Here is an 18,138-nt window from a genome sequence, read left to right on the forward strand (position 1 = left end):
GCAGCTCTCGTGGAGCTGCCAAGGTAAATGACACCACAGCCAGGGACAGGCAGCTTCGGGCTGGGACTGGGAACGAGGAAATCATTTCATAAATGTCAGTTCTTGCCCTGAATGTCTGCAAACAGACTGCAAGAGCTTCCAAGGGCCCAGTTACACGGATTTAGTGCCATTTCCTAATAACTTGGAAAGCATCTGGAGAGAAGAGCATGTTACCTCATTATTGGATTTGTTCTTTTTTATGCTGCCTTTCATTTACTGTGATAAACACCAAAGGAGGGCTATTAATTATAGATGATGAATTTAATACAGTGCTGCAGCTCACACCCTTGCCAGTGCTCTGAGAGGTCAGAGGACACTTGTGTTCCCTGTGCAAAACAAACAATATTCAGTAATATAACTTCAGTTGGGAGGGAGGGGAGAAAAAAATTCAAATTACATGGAATAATATTAACGAAGGAAGTCTCTCTTCGATGTTTGCTTTTGCTTTTGACTCAGGTCCTGCTCCTGCCAGCCAAAAATTAACTTTGTCTTATGGGTAAATAAGATAAAATAAATAAGATAAATAAAATAAATAAGATAAAATAAAAGCTCCTGCTGTGTGGCCATGGGGTGATGGGTTATTAAATACAGATTTTGTTTTCCTAACAAAACCACTGTCGCAGAGACATCAAAGCCAGGGAGGAAGCTCAGAGTGCTGGGTGTCACCACAGCAGTGAGGAGTGGCAGTGTCTGGAGTGATGCTGGATATCCACAGGATTTCCAGGTGCTGCCAGAGCAGGCACAGCCCAAAGCACACGGACCCCTTGTGCCATCTGCTGGCAGCCAGGCTTCGGATGGAGCAGGAGAGAGCAGGGCTGCCAAGGGATGCTGGAATACTCCCTGGATGAGCAGATGATTTCCAAAGTTTTATTAATTCTTTTAGGAATTCTCCCACTTCCCCAGCCAGGCATTGCCTGCTCCCACAGAGGGTGAATCCTCTGCACCAGCCCTGTGTGGCCCAGTCTGTGCTCCCAAAGCCCTGCCCAGCAAAGGTGAGCTGGGCCTGGTGGGAGGCAATTCCTGGGAAATGCAGCTATGAATGCCGACAGAAATCAGACATTTCTGAAATGTGGAATCATAGAATCATCCAGCTTGGAAAGCACCTCTAAGATCATCAAGCCAAACAAGCATCATCCTGTTCCTCATTAAGTCTTGTCCTCAACTGCCACGTTCAAATGGTTTTTGAACACGAATCTGCTGCTGAGACTGATTATTAATAAAGCAAAGCTCACAGGTTTTGGGGGGCTCCTGTTGGCAGCACCTTCTGTGTCCCCATCCAGCAACTCCTGCTGGCCCAGGGCTCTCTCACAGTGAGGGTGGTCCCAGTTACACCCTGGCATTAGGGGGGTACCCACCAGGCTCTTCCCACGGGGGCACTGCCAAGGCTTCAGTCAAGACTGTGAACAGCAGGATGGTCTTGGGATGTGACCATGGAATCATGGAATGGTTTGGGTTGGAAGGGACCTTAAAGATCATCCAGTCCCACCCCCTGCCATGGGCAAGGACAACCATTTCCCCTTGCCCTGTCCCTCCATCCCTTGTCCCCAGTCCCTCTCCAGCTCTCCTGGAGTCCCTTTAGGCCCTGCCAGGGGCTCTCAGGTCTCCCTGGAGCCTTCTCTTCTCCAGTGAACCCCCCCAGCTCTCCCAGCCTGGCTCCAGAGCAGAGGGACTCCAGCTCCTGAAGCATCTCCATGGCCTCCTCTGGATTCATTCCAACCCTCCCCAAGGGTTAGTGCTCAGCTACAGCCCAGAAACACAATGATGGAAGGACTGCAATTAAAAATAACAACAGTATTACAACAAAATACATCTATATAACTTAGGAAGATGGGACCTAAGAGTGAAGTGATTCCCTCCCTCCTTCCTTTCCTCCCTCCGGGTTTCGAAGGTTTTTAGTGATATTTTACATAGCACTGAGGAAGAAACAAAAACACTTGTTCTCTTTGAAAAATGCAACCTTGAAGTAGGGTAGAGAGACTGGATTAAAACAAAAGGTCTTTTATTGTCTTCAACTGAAGAGGGTGATACATAGGAACTACACTTATTTTCATCATATTAAAAAAAAAAAAAAAAAAGAGAGAGCCCTTTATTTACATAAGTGTTCAAAGCTGCCAATGGTTCCTAACAACAACTCTGTATTCTCCTTGCATTTGTTAGTTATTCCCACCTGGAGGGAGTAACACTCAGAAAAACAAGTAAGAGGTTTTTCGGGCAGGAAAAGTTTTGGAAAGCAACCAAATCCTCGCGGGCATTTCACTGGAACAAACCCACCAAAATACTTACAACCAGTCACTGATTAAAGGAACAGTTTTCAGTAGGGGCTCAGCAGCCTTATCATTCTCAGCCTGTCTTTTATGTCCCCATCTAAATATATCCTGGACATGCACAAACTCAACATGTATGAAAAAAAAAAAAGGTAGAAATTTATTTAAAAGTAATTGTGCTTTTATTTATAAAAAAAAAAAATTTACAATCAGACACTGTCCTGCTGTGTTTCCCAAAGCATGGTTCTCTTCAAAATGACAAAAACATAGCTTATTATTATTATCATTATTATTATTATTACTTTGTCTTTATATTAATAATATTAATCTCATGCTTAAGCCTAAAATCAAACTGTTTTCCCCTTCCCATCCCCTCTTTCTCTGTGGTACTTGATATATATAAAAAAAAGGCTTTCAAACAACAGACAAATTTCCATTATAACTAACAACAACAACAACAATAATAATAATAATAATAATGATGACAATTAATCTTAACACATTTCCCTGTGTAAAATATGGCTGGTTCTAAAACAAACTACCAATGTACAAAGCTGTTCTCCCTCCCCTCCCCTGGGCCACCTAAGAGATACTCAGAACGTGGAAGAACTTTGAGCCCAGAGCGTTTCTGGGAAAAAAAACCCAATAATAATAATTAAAAAAAAAAAAAAATTAATTAACCCAACATCCAACCCTTGAGATGGTTGTCTTTGGTGTGGAGGACGTTACTGCTGGGCAGCTGGAATATTTAAGCCGGGGTGTTTAAGGCCTGTTGTTGGCAACGGGGCCGCGGGTCACCCGTGCTTTGGGACAGCTGCCAGCTCCTCAGAGCCACCCCAGCCGTGCCACAGGACCTCCTCACACCCCCCTGTCCATCTGTCCCCCCCCATCCCCCTGCCCTCCCCGGGGCTCTACGCTCGCTTCCGTCGGCCTTCCAGGTTTCGGAAGCTGGAGGGTCTCAGCTTCATCTCAGCGAACTGGATGGAGTACTCGTGGCCCTTCCAGTGGAACCAGTTCACGCCCTGGGAAGGAGAAGATGGGGAGTGGTGGGTCACACATTCACTCCTGTGGTCAGACTTTGCTGCTTTCCTTTCACACTGGGGTTGTTTTCTGGTTTGGGCACAACAAGGAGGGGCTTTGGGAAGCCCAGGGAATGTACAACCTGTCCAGACCCACCCACAGGCTGTCATAGAATCGTTGGGGTTGGAAGGGACCTTAAAGAGCATCCTGTTCCCCCCCCTGCCATGGGCAGGGACACCTTCCACCAGCCCAGGTTGTTCCAAGCCCCGTCCAACCTGGCCTTGGACACTTGCAGGGATGGGGCAGCCACAGCTTCTCTGGGCAACTTGTGCCAGGGCCTCCCCACCCTCACAGGGAAGAATTTCTTCCTAATATCTAAACCTCCTCTCTGTCAGTTTGAAGCCCTTCCCCCTTGTCCTGTCATTCAGGTCCCTGTAAATAGTCTCTCTTCATCTTTCCTGTAGCTCCTTCAGGCTCTGGAAGGCCACAATCAGGTCACCCCAAAGCTTGTCTTCTCCAGGCTGAACAATCCCAGCTCTCCCAGCCTTTCCTCCCAGCAGAGCTGCTCCATCTCTCTGACCATCTTGGTGCCTCCTCTGGCCTCTCTCCAGCAGCTCCATGTCCTTGCTGTGCTGTTCCCCAGGGCTGTTCCCCAGCTCTTCAGGTGGGATCTCACCTGAGGGGGCAGAGGGGCAGAATCCCCCCCTGCTCTGCTGCCCACACTGAGGGATCAGCCAAGGGCATGGGGGTTTCTGGTCTGGGTCATGTCCAACCTCTCCCCCACCAGCACCCCCAGACCTTTCTTCCCAGCAGGTGCTGCTCCATCTGCCCATTCCCAGCCTGGATTGACCCAGGGGTTGCCCTGGACCAGGTCCAGCATCTTGAGCCCCCAGAGCTGTCCCTCCTTGTCCATCTTTCAGGGCAGGAAGAACATTTTGCTTCACATATTGAAAACTCTAATTGTTCCCTGCACATTGGGATATTCTCTTGGGAAACCAGACAAAAGTATCAACATTTCAACTGCTGATGTTAAATCCTTATTTTGTGAGCAACTGCCAGTGTGTTTCTCTGTGATCCCAGAGAATGGGCTGGGTTGGTGCTCTGATATCTGGCTGAACGATAAGACAGATCCATTATTGCAATTCCCCTTTTTCTCCTGGATTACAGAAGCTTCCAAACTCACCTGACTGTGGTTGTTGTCCCCGTATCTGCCCATCAGATTGACCCGGTGGCAGTTCTTGTACCAGAAAGCACCTTTGTATGACAAAGCACAGTTGGTGATGGCAGAATCGTGGTCCTTGTCAAAGGTGGAGAAGGACCTTCCATTGTGGTAGGTCATGGAGTCACCTGGATGGGGGGAGATGAAAGAGCAAGGTCAGTGTTTTGCCTGGTTTTTCACGGGAATACCCATTCTGGAGCAAATGTTTGGACTTTGCCAGGCACTCTCTAAAGCCTGGCTGTGTATCTAAGTTTTTATAACTTGACTTGTTTTAATACAGAAGGAAATACACAATTTTTGTTGTCACAGGCAAATAAAAGTATTTTTCCAGGTGGTTTCTAATCCCCAGCATATTAAGTGGATTTTTGTTTTTACGCAGCTTGATTGAAAGTTGGATTTTGGCCCTGTACAGTGTGGACAAACCAAGTCACAAGGAGGGAATCAAAACCAAAGGAGTCTCCACATTGACTGAATCCTACCAGCTGTAGCAGCTACTACCAACCTGCGCCAGTGTATTTGCCTTAAATCATAGAATTCTGGAATGGTTTGGGTGGGAAGAGACCTTAAAGATTGGCTTGTTCCACCCCCTGCCATGGGCAGCGACACCTTCCACTGGCCCATGTTGCTCCAACCTGGACACTTCCAGGGATGGGGCAGCCACAGCTTCTCTGGGCAGCCTGTGCTAGGCCTTCCCCACCCTCACAGGGAAGAATTCCTTCCCAATATCCCGCCTAAACTAAACAGATACTGATTCTGCTGCTGCATATCCTTTGTACCTCTACAGTCTGTGCATAAAGTTCACGTGCTGGTCACAGGACAGAGCCCACACACACATCTTTGCACCAGCAGCGTGAAATTATCTCCTTATAAGACAGGTTGTGAAACTGGATTTATCTCTTAATCCTCTGAAGCCCTGGAGAGGACTCAGTAAGGGCTGCAGGGTTTGCCCCAGCATGATTACAAAAGGCAGCTGATTTGTTCAACAAAATTATAAATCATGTTAAAGCAGGACTTTGCTGCAAATTCTACTGACAAGGAATGAGGCTGTGCCAAGCTATTATTAGCTGTATAAACGACAGGCGAGATTGGCCAAATGAGATATATTGTGGTTTAATATACTTGTTTAAATCCTGTCACAAGCGTGGCATGAAATGTGGCACCAAAATGACTGGAGGATTTAAAATGGAAACATAAAATACACTGATATTTTGCAACACCTAACAGAGAAGAGGTACCTGCTGTGCTGGTGATTAACATTCACATAGTTACCACAAGCCAATGGGGAGAAAACCATAAAGGAGAAGGAAAACAATCAATGTCACAGAAGAGGGTCAAGATTGGCCAGATGAGATATATGCTGTGGTTTAATATACTTGTTTAAATCCTGTCATAAGCAGGCCATGAAATGTGGCACCAACATGACTGGAGGATTTAAAATGGAACCATAAAACACACTGATACATTCCTATTTTCAAACACCTTACACAAAGAAAAGGTACCTGCTGTGAACTGGTCAACACACACATAATTACACTGAGCCAGTGAGGAAGAAATCATAAATGAGAAGGGAAAAAGATCAATATTTGCTCTCACCTGCTGTGCCACTGTACCCATCCACCCTGAGGCGGTACCTGCTCTTGGCATCCCCCACACTGAACCTGTCATAGACAGCATAGGCTGTGTCCCCCTTGTCCCTCAGGTCCACACGCAGCTCGTACTGCCCCTGAGAAGTGATTTTGTGCAGGTTCTCCAGACCTGTGGACAAAAAGGAGCAGTTTGTTTGTCTCTCCGTGTTTTGTTTCTCTGCCATCGTGTCATCCTGTAAATGGGAGCAGAGGAGGCTGAAGGAACAGAGCAGGGCACAAACACTGGGGAGGAAAGTTCAGCTTTAAGGTGATGGCAGCACAACAGCAAATAAATAAACCCAGGCTGACTGAGACAGCTCTTAACTTGCAACCAGAGAAGCAGGAAGACCATTGGGAGAAGCACTCAAAGTTGTGCCGTGTGATCATCATTGTCTTTCATTGACAACCAAATAAAATGCTGCACAGTCTTCGAAAACGTGGGGTTTTACTTCCACCTTCCAAAATGTGGGGGTTTTACTTATATTTCCCAAAATGTAGGCTTTTTACTTCTATTTTCCTGAGTGTGAGGAGATTCACTTCTCTTTTCCAAAACGTTGGTTTTCTACGTCTATTTTCCATGCTTGGATTCCCCTGAATCACAAGGTTCTGTTGCTGGGGGTGTCCCAGGAGCACAGGAAGAAGGTGGTTTGCAGTTACTTCTCAGGTTAACTGTGACTTCTTCCAGAGCACCAGTGGGCATTGGGTAGTGACCCAAACATGACATCTCTGAACTGCAGTGGGAGGGACAGGTTTGGACCTCAGCCCCCCGCACAGAGGATGCCCCTGCTCTCCTTCCACCAGACCCCATTCCCCTTTACAAACACTCTTGCCAACTAAGTGGAAGCTTCTAAGTGGTTCCTAATCTTCTGGTCTTTTTTTTAATTAAAAAAAAAAGGACAAACTTTTGCCACTCACCTATCCAGAATTCATCCTTGGGATCTCCAAAACCTGCCACGTAAGTCTTCCAGTTCTTGTAAAAATCTTCCTTTCCATTCTGACGCCTCAGGAACACCTACAACCCCACATGGAACAATTGTTATGGACAGACTGCCCTGGGCAGAGAGGGGACAAGCCCTGGGGCTTTTGCAAGCACAAGAGTTTCACACTCCTTCCCTCCCTCTTATACCACCCAAAGCAGAGTCTCACTATAGTTACTGAATTATACCCAGACTGTTGGATGCTCCTTTGGTTTTTTAAGGCTCTGGTTTCTCTGTTGGGTTCCCAGGCTCCCCTACCTGATGTTGCCTTTCAGTTCCTGCTCTCTGCCCTTTTAACAACCCTCTGGCAGTTCTGTGTTCCTCAGCCAAAGGATTTCTCCATTCCCTCTCTCCTAGCCAGGCATTTCTCCAGCTCCTTTTTCCTTCCTGTGCCCTGGGTCCCTCTGGCACGTTCAGATTCGAGGATATCAGCACATTTTTAATGCCATTCCTTTATTGTCCCTTGTGCAGTGGCCTGGGAAGCCTGGTTGGCCACCACTCCATGTGCTGAACAAACCTTCCTCCTGGGCTGTGCTTTAACCTCCTTCACTCTCTCTCTTATCCAAATAAAGTCAGTTCCCCTTCCCCTCATCTTGTTAACTATTTAGAAGGTGTGTAGCAATCTAAGATGGCCATTTCAGCCCCTGTAGCCAGTGGAGAGGGATCAGTGCCTTTCCAAGCTGCTCAAACCACTGATGTGACCCATCCTTTGGAGACTCCTCTCTCTCCTCCAGCTACAGAAAGAGCTGGTAACCTTGTTTTAGGATAAAATTGCCCAGATTTATAGACAAGTCAGCCCTACTCCGATAAAATAAACACTCTGAGGGATGTCCCAGAGGAGCAGGGTGGGATCTGCTGCCCAATACTCACAATCCATCCGCCCCCATCCTCGCCCATGTCGCAGTAGACCTGCAGAGGCTGAGCCTTGTCCCCGTTCACGTAAATTGTGTAGAGCCCAGAGGTGGCTTCTCCATTCAGGAGGGCCTGGGAGCAGTCCTTGGGGTAAGGGTAGAGCAGCCCAGCTGCACACACAAGAAAAGACAGAGCAGTCCTTAAAAATATCAGCAAAGAATACAAGGAATTTCTAATACAGATGAGTCAGGAGAATCCACTGCCAAGTGGGTCAAGGGCACAGCCAGGTACAGAACCTGCAAACAGGTTTATGATTACAGCCCATAAAACACTCACAGGAAAAAGCAGATGATGAAAATTCTTCTTCTGGATATTCTTTTGCACATCTGTCTGCACTTTTGGAAGTGCTGGGAATGCCAGGAAAGTCCCCACAAGGAGGGAATGCATCTCCAGCTAAATACTGAAATGTCCTGAGCTCTGGTACAGCAACTTCTGGGTTAACACAAATCTACCAATCTCTCATCAGGGGACAGAAAAGGGAGGGGGAATATAAAGACAGGATTTCACCCAAAAATAAATTAATTGGGAGAAGCCAGTCAGAGAAGGCAATTTATTCCTGCATCCAGCTCACTGGGGAGCTGTCCTGTTAGGGCTGGAGCAGGGTGGCTTTCAGACAACTCATCCCAGAAAGAGGAGGAAAAACTGCCCAGAAATTCATTTCCTCAGACCACTGAACTCACGTGTGTTCGTGGTTTGCTTCATTTCAGCTCAAAACACTGATTTGCTTTCTCAGCTCAGAGGCAAATCAGGGTGTCAGCTGGATTTTAAAGAGTTCCTTTTGATATTTTACATGGGAAAGGCAGGATGTGTCATCAGAGAGAGGTGATGTGGATGAATATTAGTTAAGAATTTCATCCTGCCAGTCTGGGGAAAGCAGATGACAGCTCAGGGGGAACTCTGGAGACTTTGCACCAACTCTACAAGTGCATAATAAAAATAGGATTAAACTCTTCTATGAGGTCTGTTTGTCCTTATTGCAGAGCTCAGCTCTGTCCTGAGAGCAGTAATTTAGATTATTTCAGCTGGGCACGTGCTCTGAAGTCCTTACTTGTGGTGAAAATAGTCTGGATTGTTTTGCTCCTCTGGGATCCACTTAAGGCCTGGAGTTTCACGGTGTACTGGGTGGATGGGCTCAGCTCTGCCAGGCTGTAGGAAGTTGTCTCAGGATTTAGGATGACCTCCTAGGGAGAGGAAAAACAATACAGGGAAATCTCAGAGAAAAAAGAAAAGCATAATGACCAGAATGGTTACATATTTTAGGCTGTCACACCATTTTTGGTGGTAATTATTTATGATATTTTTAATCATCTAGATTAATTAACACAAAACTATTAATACAAACTTATTCCTTGAAGATTTTTATCAAGCTGACTTTCCCTAAAAGTTCAATAGAAGTTGCCTGGAAATTAGTTTTTCCCATCATAATGCACAAGTTGTGTGGTTTAAAAGCAAGGCAGCAGAAATGTTTACATGCCTTGAACGTGCATGTTGTGAAAGTCATAAAAGCTTGGGAAGAATCATCCTTTAGGACAAGGAAATGTTACACTCCAGTCTTTGAAAGGCTGTTTTTCTGTCACAGTAAAAGATTGATCTTCAGTCTGCTTAGGGAATTTGCCTTCCTGGAATTCAGAACTGTCTCTGATGTACCAGGCTGGGCATTCAAAATTGGATTTCTTTCTTGGAATTCACCTGGTTCATATTCAAGCACTTGGTGTCATCTAATTATGTAGGAGCAGAACAAAAATACTGGAGAACAAGAGGCACTTCCAAAGGTGATTCATCCTGCCTTAGAAGACCCCAGGGATGGGTTCTCCTGAGTTTAGAAAGGGGAATGCCATCCTTTGGGGTGTGCGAGTTTATTCCACAACACAGGTTTGGAATGAGGGGAAAAACCCTTGTTTGTGCTTTAATCTGCATTGTGGAGAGGTGAGTGTCAAAATTCAGGTTGCAATGGAGAGCTCCTGTTCCAGGGAATAATGATGTAGGAAAGTACTTAAGCAGTTCTAAACGCATTTGTGTTCAGTCTGGCACTGAAAGAGCTAATTAGCATTTTACTATATTTAATTTAAGGCACGTGATTATGTCCCATTGCTGGACAGTTCAGAGTATCTCTGCTGCCCAATTTTGAGGCAAAACCCCTCTGATTTGGTTCCCAGTGCTGTACCTTGACTCTGCCATCAATGGACTCGTAAATCAGGAGATACCCAGTGACTGGAGCACGTGGAGGCCTCCAAGACATCACAGCTGTTTCTGACTGAACCTCAGTGGCACTTAAATCTCTTGGAGCGTCCAGGCCTGAGGGAGACACCAGAGCAGTTGCAATCACACCTCTAACACACTGACCATCTTATGGGCAGCACATTAAAACAGGCCAGAAAAAATAAACCTTTCCTCCACGGAAATTTTGAAATTAAAAAACATTTCCACCTAAATTTGGTGATTAAAAAGCAATTTTGCCATTGGGGGGGTTAAACATAAAGGTGTTGGCTTTATCTAAGTTAAAATATTGGCTTGTCCCAGGCCTTTTAGTTTATGAGCAGTTGCATTGAAGTGTCTTTGGAAACACAATTGTGCATTTCGTTATTTCACACAAGAAGACAGATTGGTATAGCTGTATAAATAAATAAATATTTAGTTATATAGATATATTAAATACATACAAATATATGTATTTACATAATATATACTAAAAATGTGTAATATAAAATATATATTTGTATAATATATAAATATATAAAATGTACACAAATGTGTCTTTATATAATATATACTGTAAATATATAACATATATTATATATTTTAATATAATATATATTTTATATAATATGTATTATATACTATATAGAGAGAATATATAAATAAAATATAATAAAATAAAATACAATTAAATAAATCTTTGGTTCCAATGATGACTCTTTTGAAGAGGGAAACTTTTCATACTCGGTCTGGCTACACATTTCCTTCTCCACTGTGATTATAACTCTAGACTGGGGTGGCTCAGCTCTTGGCTCTCGAGTTAATTCTCTGGGACAAGCCAAGTACAGGCAGGAAAATGAGGAATATCCATAATTTCATGGATGCTCATGGAAAACCAACTGGGCACCTTTAACACTGGTAGCCCAACATCATCCCTTAAAGAAAATCCCCTGCTCTGAGTCTCCAGGACTGGTGACACAGAACCACCTCTAGGCTTCCACCAGAGCGAGTGAGATGCAGACACTGCCAACATTCAGGTTTCTAGTGGAAAAAAGCACAATGTGCTGCCTGGCTTGATGAAAGCAGCGGCAGGTGGGACTGGCAGAGGTGGCAGCTGTCCCTGCAGGTAGGTGGGACACACCTGTGGTGAACTGCGTGGAGAGGGTCTCGCTCCTCTGCGTGTCCTTCAGCGCGTGGACACTCAGCGTGTACTTGGTGGCAGGGTGGAGGCCCTTCAGGTCATACTCCACAGTGTTCCCTGACACCATCTGAGTGACTTCTGGCTCTGAGAAGAAAACACAGAAGAGATGACAAGAAAAAAATGAGAAGAGAAGCATCATTCAGGCATTCACGCCATGCTCGACTCCACTGATTTATTCACTGATTTGTTTTTTGACTGGCTGGGTGCAATTGCAGAATAGTAAGAGCTCAGAGCCCAGCTCTGTGCTGGCACCTCTGCTGGCTCTGAATTAACACCAGAGACCTTTATCTAAAAGTATGAGCACTCTCTAGTGTTCACAGGAATTATAGCACCACCTTTGCTTCGCAAGAATCTCCCTTCTCTCTGTCCGTGGTTGAACTGAAAGTGCTCAACTAAAATGAGAGTTTTTAAAATGCTTCCAGCAAGGCACCTCCTTCAAATAACAGCCCCCTGTCATCTGGTCGTGGCCCCAAGGCTGCCAGAGCTCAAGGAGTGTTTGAACAACACTCTCAGGGACAGGGTGGCATTGTTGGGGTGTCCTGGGCAGGACTGGCTGATCCTTGGCCATCCCTTCCAACTCAGGATACTCTGTGAGTCTCTGATCTTCGTGGCACTTACACCTGAGCATCTCTGGAGAGCTGTAACCCCCCACCTCCCCAGTCATCCCTGACTCTTCTCACCTTCCTCAGAAGCATAGGACACCACATAATTATCCACAGCAGCAATTGCTGGCTGCCAGGTTGCCAGAGCCTCAGAGTCGGTGATGTTCACCACTACCAGGCCTGAGGGGCTGTCCAGAGCTGGAGAAAAAGAACCAGATTGAAGAAATTAGACGAATATTCTCGACTCTGTTGTAAATATATGATAGAAAATGCCTTGGTGCAGCTTTTATGATCCCCTTTGGAATTGTGGAGCTCCTCAGGAAAGACGTCAGTGCCTATAAAGAGACACAAAGAGCCTCCACTGGAAAGGGAGGTCAATGCCTGGGGAGATGGAACACTGGGAACAGAGAGAACTAACCATGTTCTCACATCAGCCTCAATACCATCAATCTTAACAGCTCTGTCAGAGCTGATGTATTTCTCTCCACACTCTCAAATCTGGGCTGTTTTTGGAGCAAACTCAGGAGACAGAGCTGGGAAAAATAACTAAAGTGACAGCAACTGATGGCCACTGTGACCTTCCAGCAGCTTGCCCTGCAAGTTGGAAATAAATCAATCCCACAGCCAGCCAACCACCCAAAATCTCCCCATGTCCTGCCTTGACTCCTTGTAGGACTCTATTTTTCACGTGGGTTTATGCTCTCCCTGAATTAGGATGGATCTCTCCCTCCAGAACACCTGCAATGGGCTATAAATCTGCTGTTATTATCTGATACTCATAATCTTGCTCCTTGCCTCAGTTCTCTGGATGCCTGTTAAACCCCCAGAAATGAAGAATGAAGGGTGCAGGGAGCAGAGTGGAACCTCATTTCCTGCAGGGATATTTAAAGCTCCACTGAAGAAAAAATAGGAGAGAGAATGTTTTTATGCTTAGAACAGGCTGGAACATGGGAGATGTGGAGTTTGACTCCACAGCAGAAACTGGTCTCATCATTGCTCCCTCATCTCAAAAATGGCATTAATTAAACTTCTGGGTTGGTTTTTTTTTTTTTTTTCCTGCTGAATTAGGACTGTAAATACATGAACAAGTTGGTTTAGCACTTAGGAAGTGGAAGCCTGATCAAACTTACAAGTTCTAAAATGCATCTAAATGCTCATCTGAAATGCAAAGGCATCAAGAAGGAGCGGGCAAAAAGCTTCTCAGGGTTTGTGTGGACAGCAGAAATGGGATCTCAGTGGGTCTGCAGGTGAGACATTTGAAAACCTGCTATTTCCTCCCTCTGGATTACCTGTTTTCAGGATGCCAGAGATGGGCTCACTTTCCTCAAAGCCCTTCACAGAGATGATGCTGACGTTGTAATCTACACCCGGGACCAACTTCACCAGCTTGGTCCTCGTCTTGCTTCCATCGACCGTAACAACATTTGGAGTTCCTGGGAAGAGGCCAAATGCCAAGGGATTAGTGACACAACCCTCCAGTAAAAGCTTGAAGAATGCATTTCTAGGTGAAGACATTATGACATTGTACAGGAAGAGGAGACTTTTCCCAGGTAGTTACAATCACTGATGTCAAAGAGCAGCCTCACGGCAAAATATTGATGCAATAACACCCAAATCTAAGAAATTGGTTTGTATTCAGTGAGAAAAAAAGTAATATTTCTAATGGAAGGTGCCTCTGCCCATGGCAGGGGGTGGAATGACATGAGCTTTAAGGTCCCTTCAGGCCCAAACCAGTCAGTGATTTCAGGATTTCTGTTCAGAAAAATCCAATTTCAAGAACAAGGTGTAAGAAGAAAACACAGCACTCTCCACATGGAAGTTCAAACACCTGCAAGGACAGGACTTGAAGCTTAGACCTGCTTTGTTTCTGGTAAGGGCTGGACATTCCTCCTTTACCCACTGCATTTGGAATAAGGATGTATCCTATATTATTTTAAGAGGTGCTGCATGTGTGGTGAAGACTTAGGACATGGATTTATTTCAAATTCTGGGTTTATTCCAGGGAAGCACTTAGACAAGTGCCTAACTCTATGACTGTGGATTCCTTTTCTTCTGTGGAACTGCTATATATTTAAAATTACACATGTGCTTACAGTTCATGTTGCCTGAAGGCATAAATCTTTAATTGTCTCTGTCAACAGCATGACTTTTTTGTTCCTGACATCCTTAGTGTTTGTTCTTTAGCTGTTTCCCTTTAGAGATGTCCCTAAATTATGCTAAAAATCAGTTTAAGTTCGGGGAGCTTTTAAAGTTGAACACTAAACCAGAGCTATAATGGGTGGAATGAGACAACCCTGGGGAGTTCTAAGTAAAATCACTGCACTGGAAAACTCTTATAACCACGGATTATGATTATTATTTCCAAGGGCCATCTTTTCCAATATGCTTAGCTCATAAAGTGCCTACAAAATAATGAGGCAGCTTGGAAGCAGGAGGAGGCTCAGACAGAGACATGTTAGGAGAGCAACCATTCCAGCATCTCCCCCTGAGCTCCCTCACCACTCTTGTCCATGAAATGAGGGCACTGTTGGTTCCACACCCACCCTCCTGGTGTGCAGGAAAAAGAGTTGATTGTGTAAAAATCATTTGGGGTGTGCACTGAGAGGGGGATGTCAGCACAGCAAACCCTTTTTGTTCCCCCTCTTGCCTCCCTGTCCCTCCTCAGGGTCACTCACCTCCCGTGACGGGGACGAAGGAGATCCTGAAGTTGTCCACGCGGGAGCGGGGGGGTGTCCAGCTGACCGTGGCAGCATTTTCCGTGATGTCAGAGAAAGAAATTCCCTTGGGAGACCCCACGACTGTCAGAGGAGAACACACCACGCAGAAAAGAGAAGGTAAATGGTTTGGTTATCGCCTCTTAGTGCTGGAATACCGATTTGTCTTATCCCTCTATCCCAAGGGTTGGTGGTTATCAAAGATCTGTCCTAAATAACACAAATGCAACCAAACTGTTCACGGTTTTATCACAGCAACCACTTGCTTGGTTCTAAATTCTCCTGTTTTCAGGACCATTACAGTAGTACATAACTTTAAAATACAACGTGTACAGAGATGTTATATAAAAGCACAGAGGAATATTTATAGAATTGCCATTCTATTAACCAGGAAAGACTGCATTTAGTGCTTTTTCTACCTCAGTTTCACTTGGATGATTTTTAGACCTTCCATTGAGTCCCAGAGTGACACACAGCAACACCAGCCCTTGGCAGTGGAGTAAAGTTTCTAATGCAGGATCCTAAAGGAGACCTGGACTCAGGCTGGGAGTCCACCAAGGCTCCTCCAGGCACTGCCTGTAACTTCTGCTGGCTTCAAACTAGAACAGCAAGAGTTTCTCCTGGATTCTTCAGGAATCTGTCTCTGAGCACATGAATTGAAATTTCACCAAAATGGCCCACCCTTAAGATGAAAGCAACACATATCTGAAATATTCCAGTTTGAGGCTTAATTAAGCTCCTCTAAAACAAGCATGGAAAGGGCTTCTGGAAGGACGTGGCGGAAGGACCTGTCACTCCAAGGTTTACATTACACTTCCAAACTTTCCAGCTTTTTTGGCTGTAACCAAAATAACTCTGGTGTGTTAAAAAAAAAATAAATATCACTCACAGAGTAGCACAAAGAGGCTGATACCAAGCATCAGCCACATTAAGAGAAGTGGAGACAGGCTGAGGGCAGGGAAGGGGGGCAAGAAGAGGGGAAAAAGAAAAGGGACTGGGCTTGAAATAGCTTGGAAAGAACGTGTCTGAGGGAAAGAAGTCAGAGGGCTGTTTGTTCCATGTGTCCCCAAAGCTCCAGCAGCCTTGCACTAAATCAACTGGAAGGCAAGGAAAGAAAAACAACTGAGCTCTCCAGAGAAATGTAAATTATTCCTCTGCAGCTCACCAGAGACGTTGTGTTTGTGGGGTTTGCTCACGTGGAAAAGCCAAGGAAAGAAAAGAATTAAAGAAAACAAAGCAAGGTGGGGTTTGGAAGGGCTACAGGTGTTCCTGTTTTAAGGGCAGCCTGAAGGAAAGTGAAGTGCACAAAAAAAAAAAAAGAAATGGCCAACAGAGAGAAGTGAAAATCACATTGATTTTGCTTCACATTAGAGGTGCTCTGAATGGCTGAAGGAAAGTGCTCTTTGGAGACCAAAGAGATGGACCAGCACTTATTTTCACACATGTGGGGAATTCCAGCCTTTCCCAGGAAATAAAATAACCAATCCATCCCACTTGGACTCTGCTGGGCCCAATTCCATGGAGCTCATGCCTGTTTTCTGTACCAGGTGCAGAACAAACAGCGGTAAGAAGAGCTCTGAGTATCTGAGTTTTCCACAATCCCAGATATCCCAACAGCAGCAATTTTCCTGTGAGAGAACCTGGCAAAAAAAAGTCCATTAATGGACCAACAGAGCATCAGTCTGGGAATGAGCCCCAGAGACGTAAGAGAGTAGTACCTTTGAGCACAGGGAAATTAAAAGAAGCAAAGAAAATCATCTTCTTGAGCTACCTGAAAGCCAAAATTAAGCAGGCAGAGAAAATGTGCTTCTGGCTTGTCACTCATAAAGAACCTCAGCTCATCTGTTGGGCAGGTGCAGGTAATTAATTGACTTTATCCTCCAGCATCATTCTCCAAGAGCTGTATGAGAGACAGAACCTTCCTGTGAGGCTGTTAAAGCCCCCCACTGCTGTTATTCATTAGGGATGGGTTTTGTTAATTGTTCCTTCATTCCCAACAAACTAGAGTTTGTTGTTCACTGGCTTTCTTCTCCCAAGCAGCAGAGGAAGCAGCAGGTTGCATTTATCATGTATAAAGAGCGTGTGGAGTGTTCTGAGATCATCTCAGATGAAAAATGCTGTCACAGTGTGGCAAAACATCGTTAGGAGAAGAGGAAAGTAACAGCATGAAACCCATATTTTCTACAGAGGATATTATTATTAAACTGTTGCTGTTCCCCTCTACATACGAGTCAATTATGGAGGGAGAGCTCCTTGTGATGGGTGTGGGAAGACATTTATTGTCAGCTCCCATGCCCAGTGCTTTCCCATCACATTCCTGGTGTGATGGGAGGAAAGGAGATCACCTCAGCCTCCAAGCAAGGTACCAGCTGCAGGACCAACATGAGAGACATAGAAAAATGTTATTTCACTATCTCCTCTACTAAAGCTGAAGATTTTCTAGCTGATTTATTTCTTGCTTACTTGTACAAAGGCCAGAATCAAGCATGGCTGAGTATAAGCCTGTCTGAATTACCCCTTCATGGATGGAAATATTTCTCTGCAACCACACTGGAAATGCTATAAATACACATATGTTTGTGCAGTAATCAACTCCTAAAAAAGAAATTAGTTAGATGCCTTGGCAGCCCAACCACCCAAATGTGGTGTAACCTGCAGTCTGCATTATTTAGCTGGATTTTTGTGGCTCCAGCTCTATTGTCAATTATCCACGGGCTGTTTCCAGCTGACAAACATCTTTTGGGCTGTTGGCTTCAGGAGGTGACATAAATCTCCCTGAAAGAAGTGAATAAGAATGTAGTCATGGGGAAAATGATAACTCTCGGTGGTTTACCATAAATATCCTGGAAGTCAGGGGAAATGGGGACATGCTGCTCCCAAGTGCAGTGGACTTTAAACATCCCTCTCCATTAGGAGTCCCACTGTAGGAGCCCAGAGAGCACAGTTTGTGATGGATGCATGTTCTGCTTCCTGTAAATGTCTGGGTGAGGGAGTGTGTGCCCTGGCTGTTTATCCAAGGGGTGTGATGGCTGTCAGTGGAGCTGCTCCCAACCGGCCCAACAGACATCAGGGGGAAGCAGGAGGCTATTTAATATTGAGCTGTTGCTGCCCTTGCCCTGGGTGCTGCCTGGAGTTCTGGGACAGCTGGGAAAACACCTCTTCTAGTGATTTCTGTCGGCTTCCTCACACATTGAACTTAGAGCCACATCCTGAGCTGGAAGGGACCCAAAAGGACCATCCAGGACTCATTTCCTCATGGATTCATTTGCTTTAGGTTTAAATATGTTTCAAAATGAAACCATGATTTTGGTGGGGGAAAAAAAAATGAAGCACTTCATTCAAACATGCCAAAATGAAATGTTTCAATTA

General features: G+C 45.1%; 1 protein-coding gene across 5 annotated transcripts in view; it reads right to left on the reverse strand.

Annotated features, from left to right (window-relative positions):
* Positions 1–3,164: 3,164 nt before the first annotated feature.
* TNC (tenascin C) overlaps positions 3,165–18,138 on the reverse strand; it is a 68,282-nt gene continuing 53,308 nt past the window's right edge. For all 5 annotated transcript variants that reach the window (XM_027896678.1, XM_027896674.1, XM_027896675.1 and 2 more), the window contains 11 exons: positions 14,731–14,853; positions 13,345–13,488; positions 12,134–12,253; positions 11,394–11,537; positions 10,221–10,351; positions 9,105–9,237; positions 8,015–8,166; positions 7,083–7,179; positions 6,136–6,297; positions 4,507–4,670; positions 3,165–3,325 (listed from right to left, as the gene is read on the reverse strand). In XM_027896678.1, coding sequence (XP_027752479.1) covers positions 3,215–3,325; positions 4,507–4,670; positions 6,136–6,297; positions 7,083–7,179; positions 8,015–8,166; positions 9,105–9,237; positions 10,221–10,351; positions 11,394–11,537; positions 12,134–12,253; positions 13,345–13,488; positions 14,731–14,853 — 1,481 coding nt within the window. In that variant the 3' untranslated portion in view covers positions 3,165–3,214. The remainder of the gene's footprint in view (positions 3,326–4,506; positions 4,671–6,135; positions 6,298–7,082; positions 7,180–8,014; positions 8,167–9,104; positions 9,238–10,220; positions 10,352–11,393; positions 11,538–12,133; positions 12,254–13,344; positions 13,489–14,730; positions 14,854–18,138) is intronic.

The sequence above is a fragment of the Empidonax traillii genome, unplaced genomic scaffold (genome assembly GCF_003031625.1).
Source record: "Empidonax traillii isolate 1590-97213 ecotype Southwest subspecies unplaced genomic scaffold, ASM303162v1 scaffold510:size820377, whole genome shotgun sequence".
NCBI classification, from domain to species: Eukaryota; Metazoa; Chordata; class Aves; order Passeriformes; family Tyrannidae; genus Empidonax; species Empidonax traillii.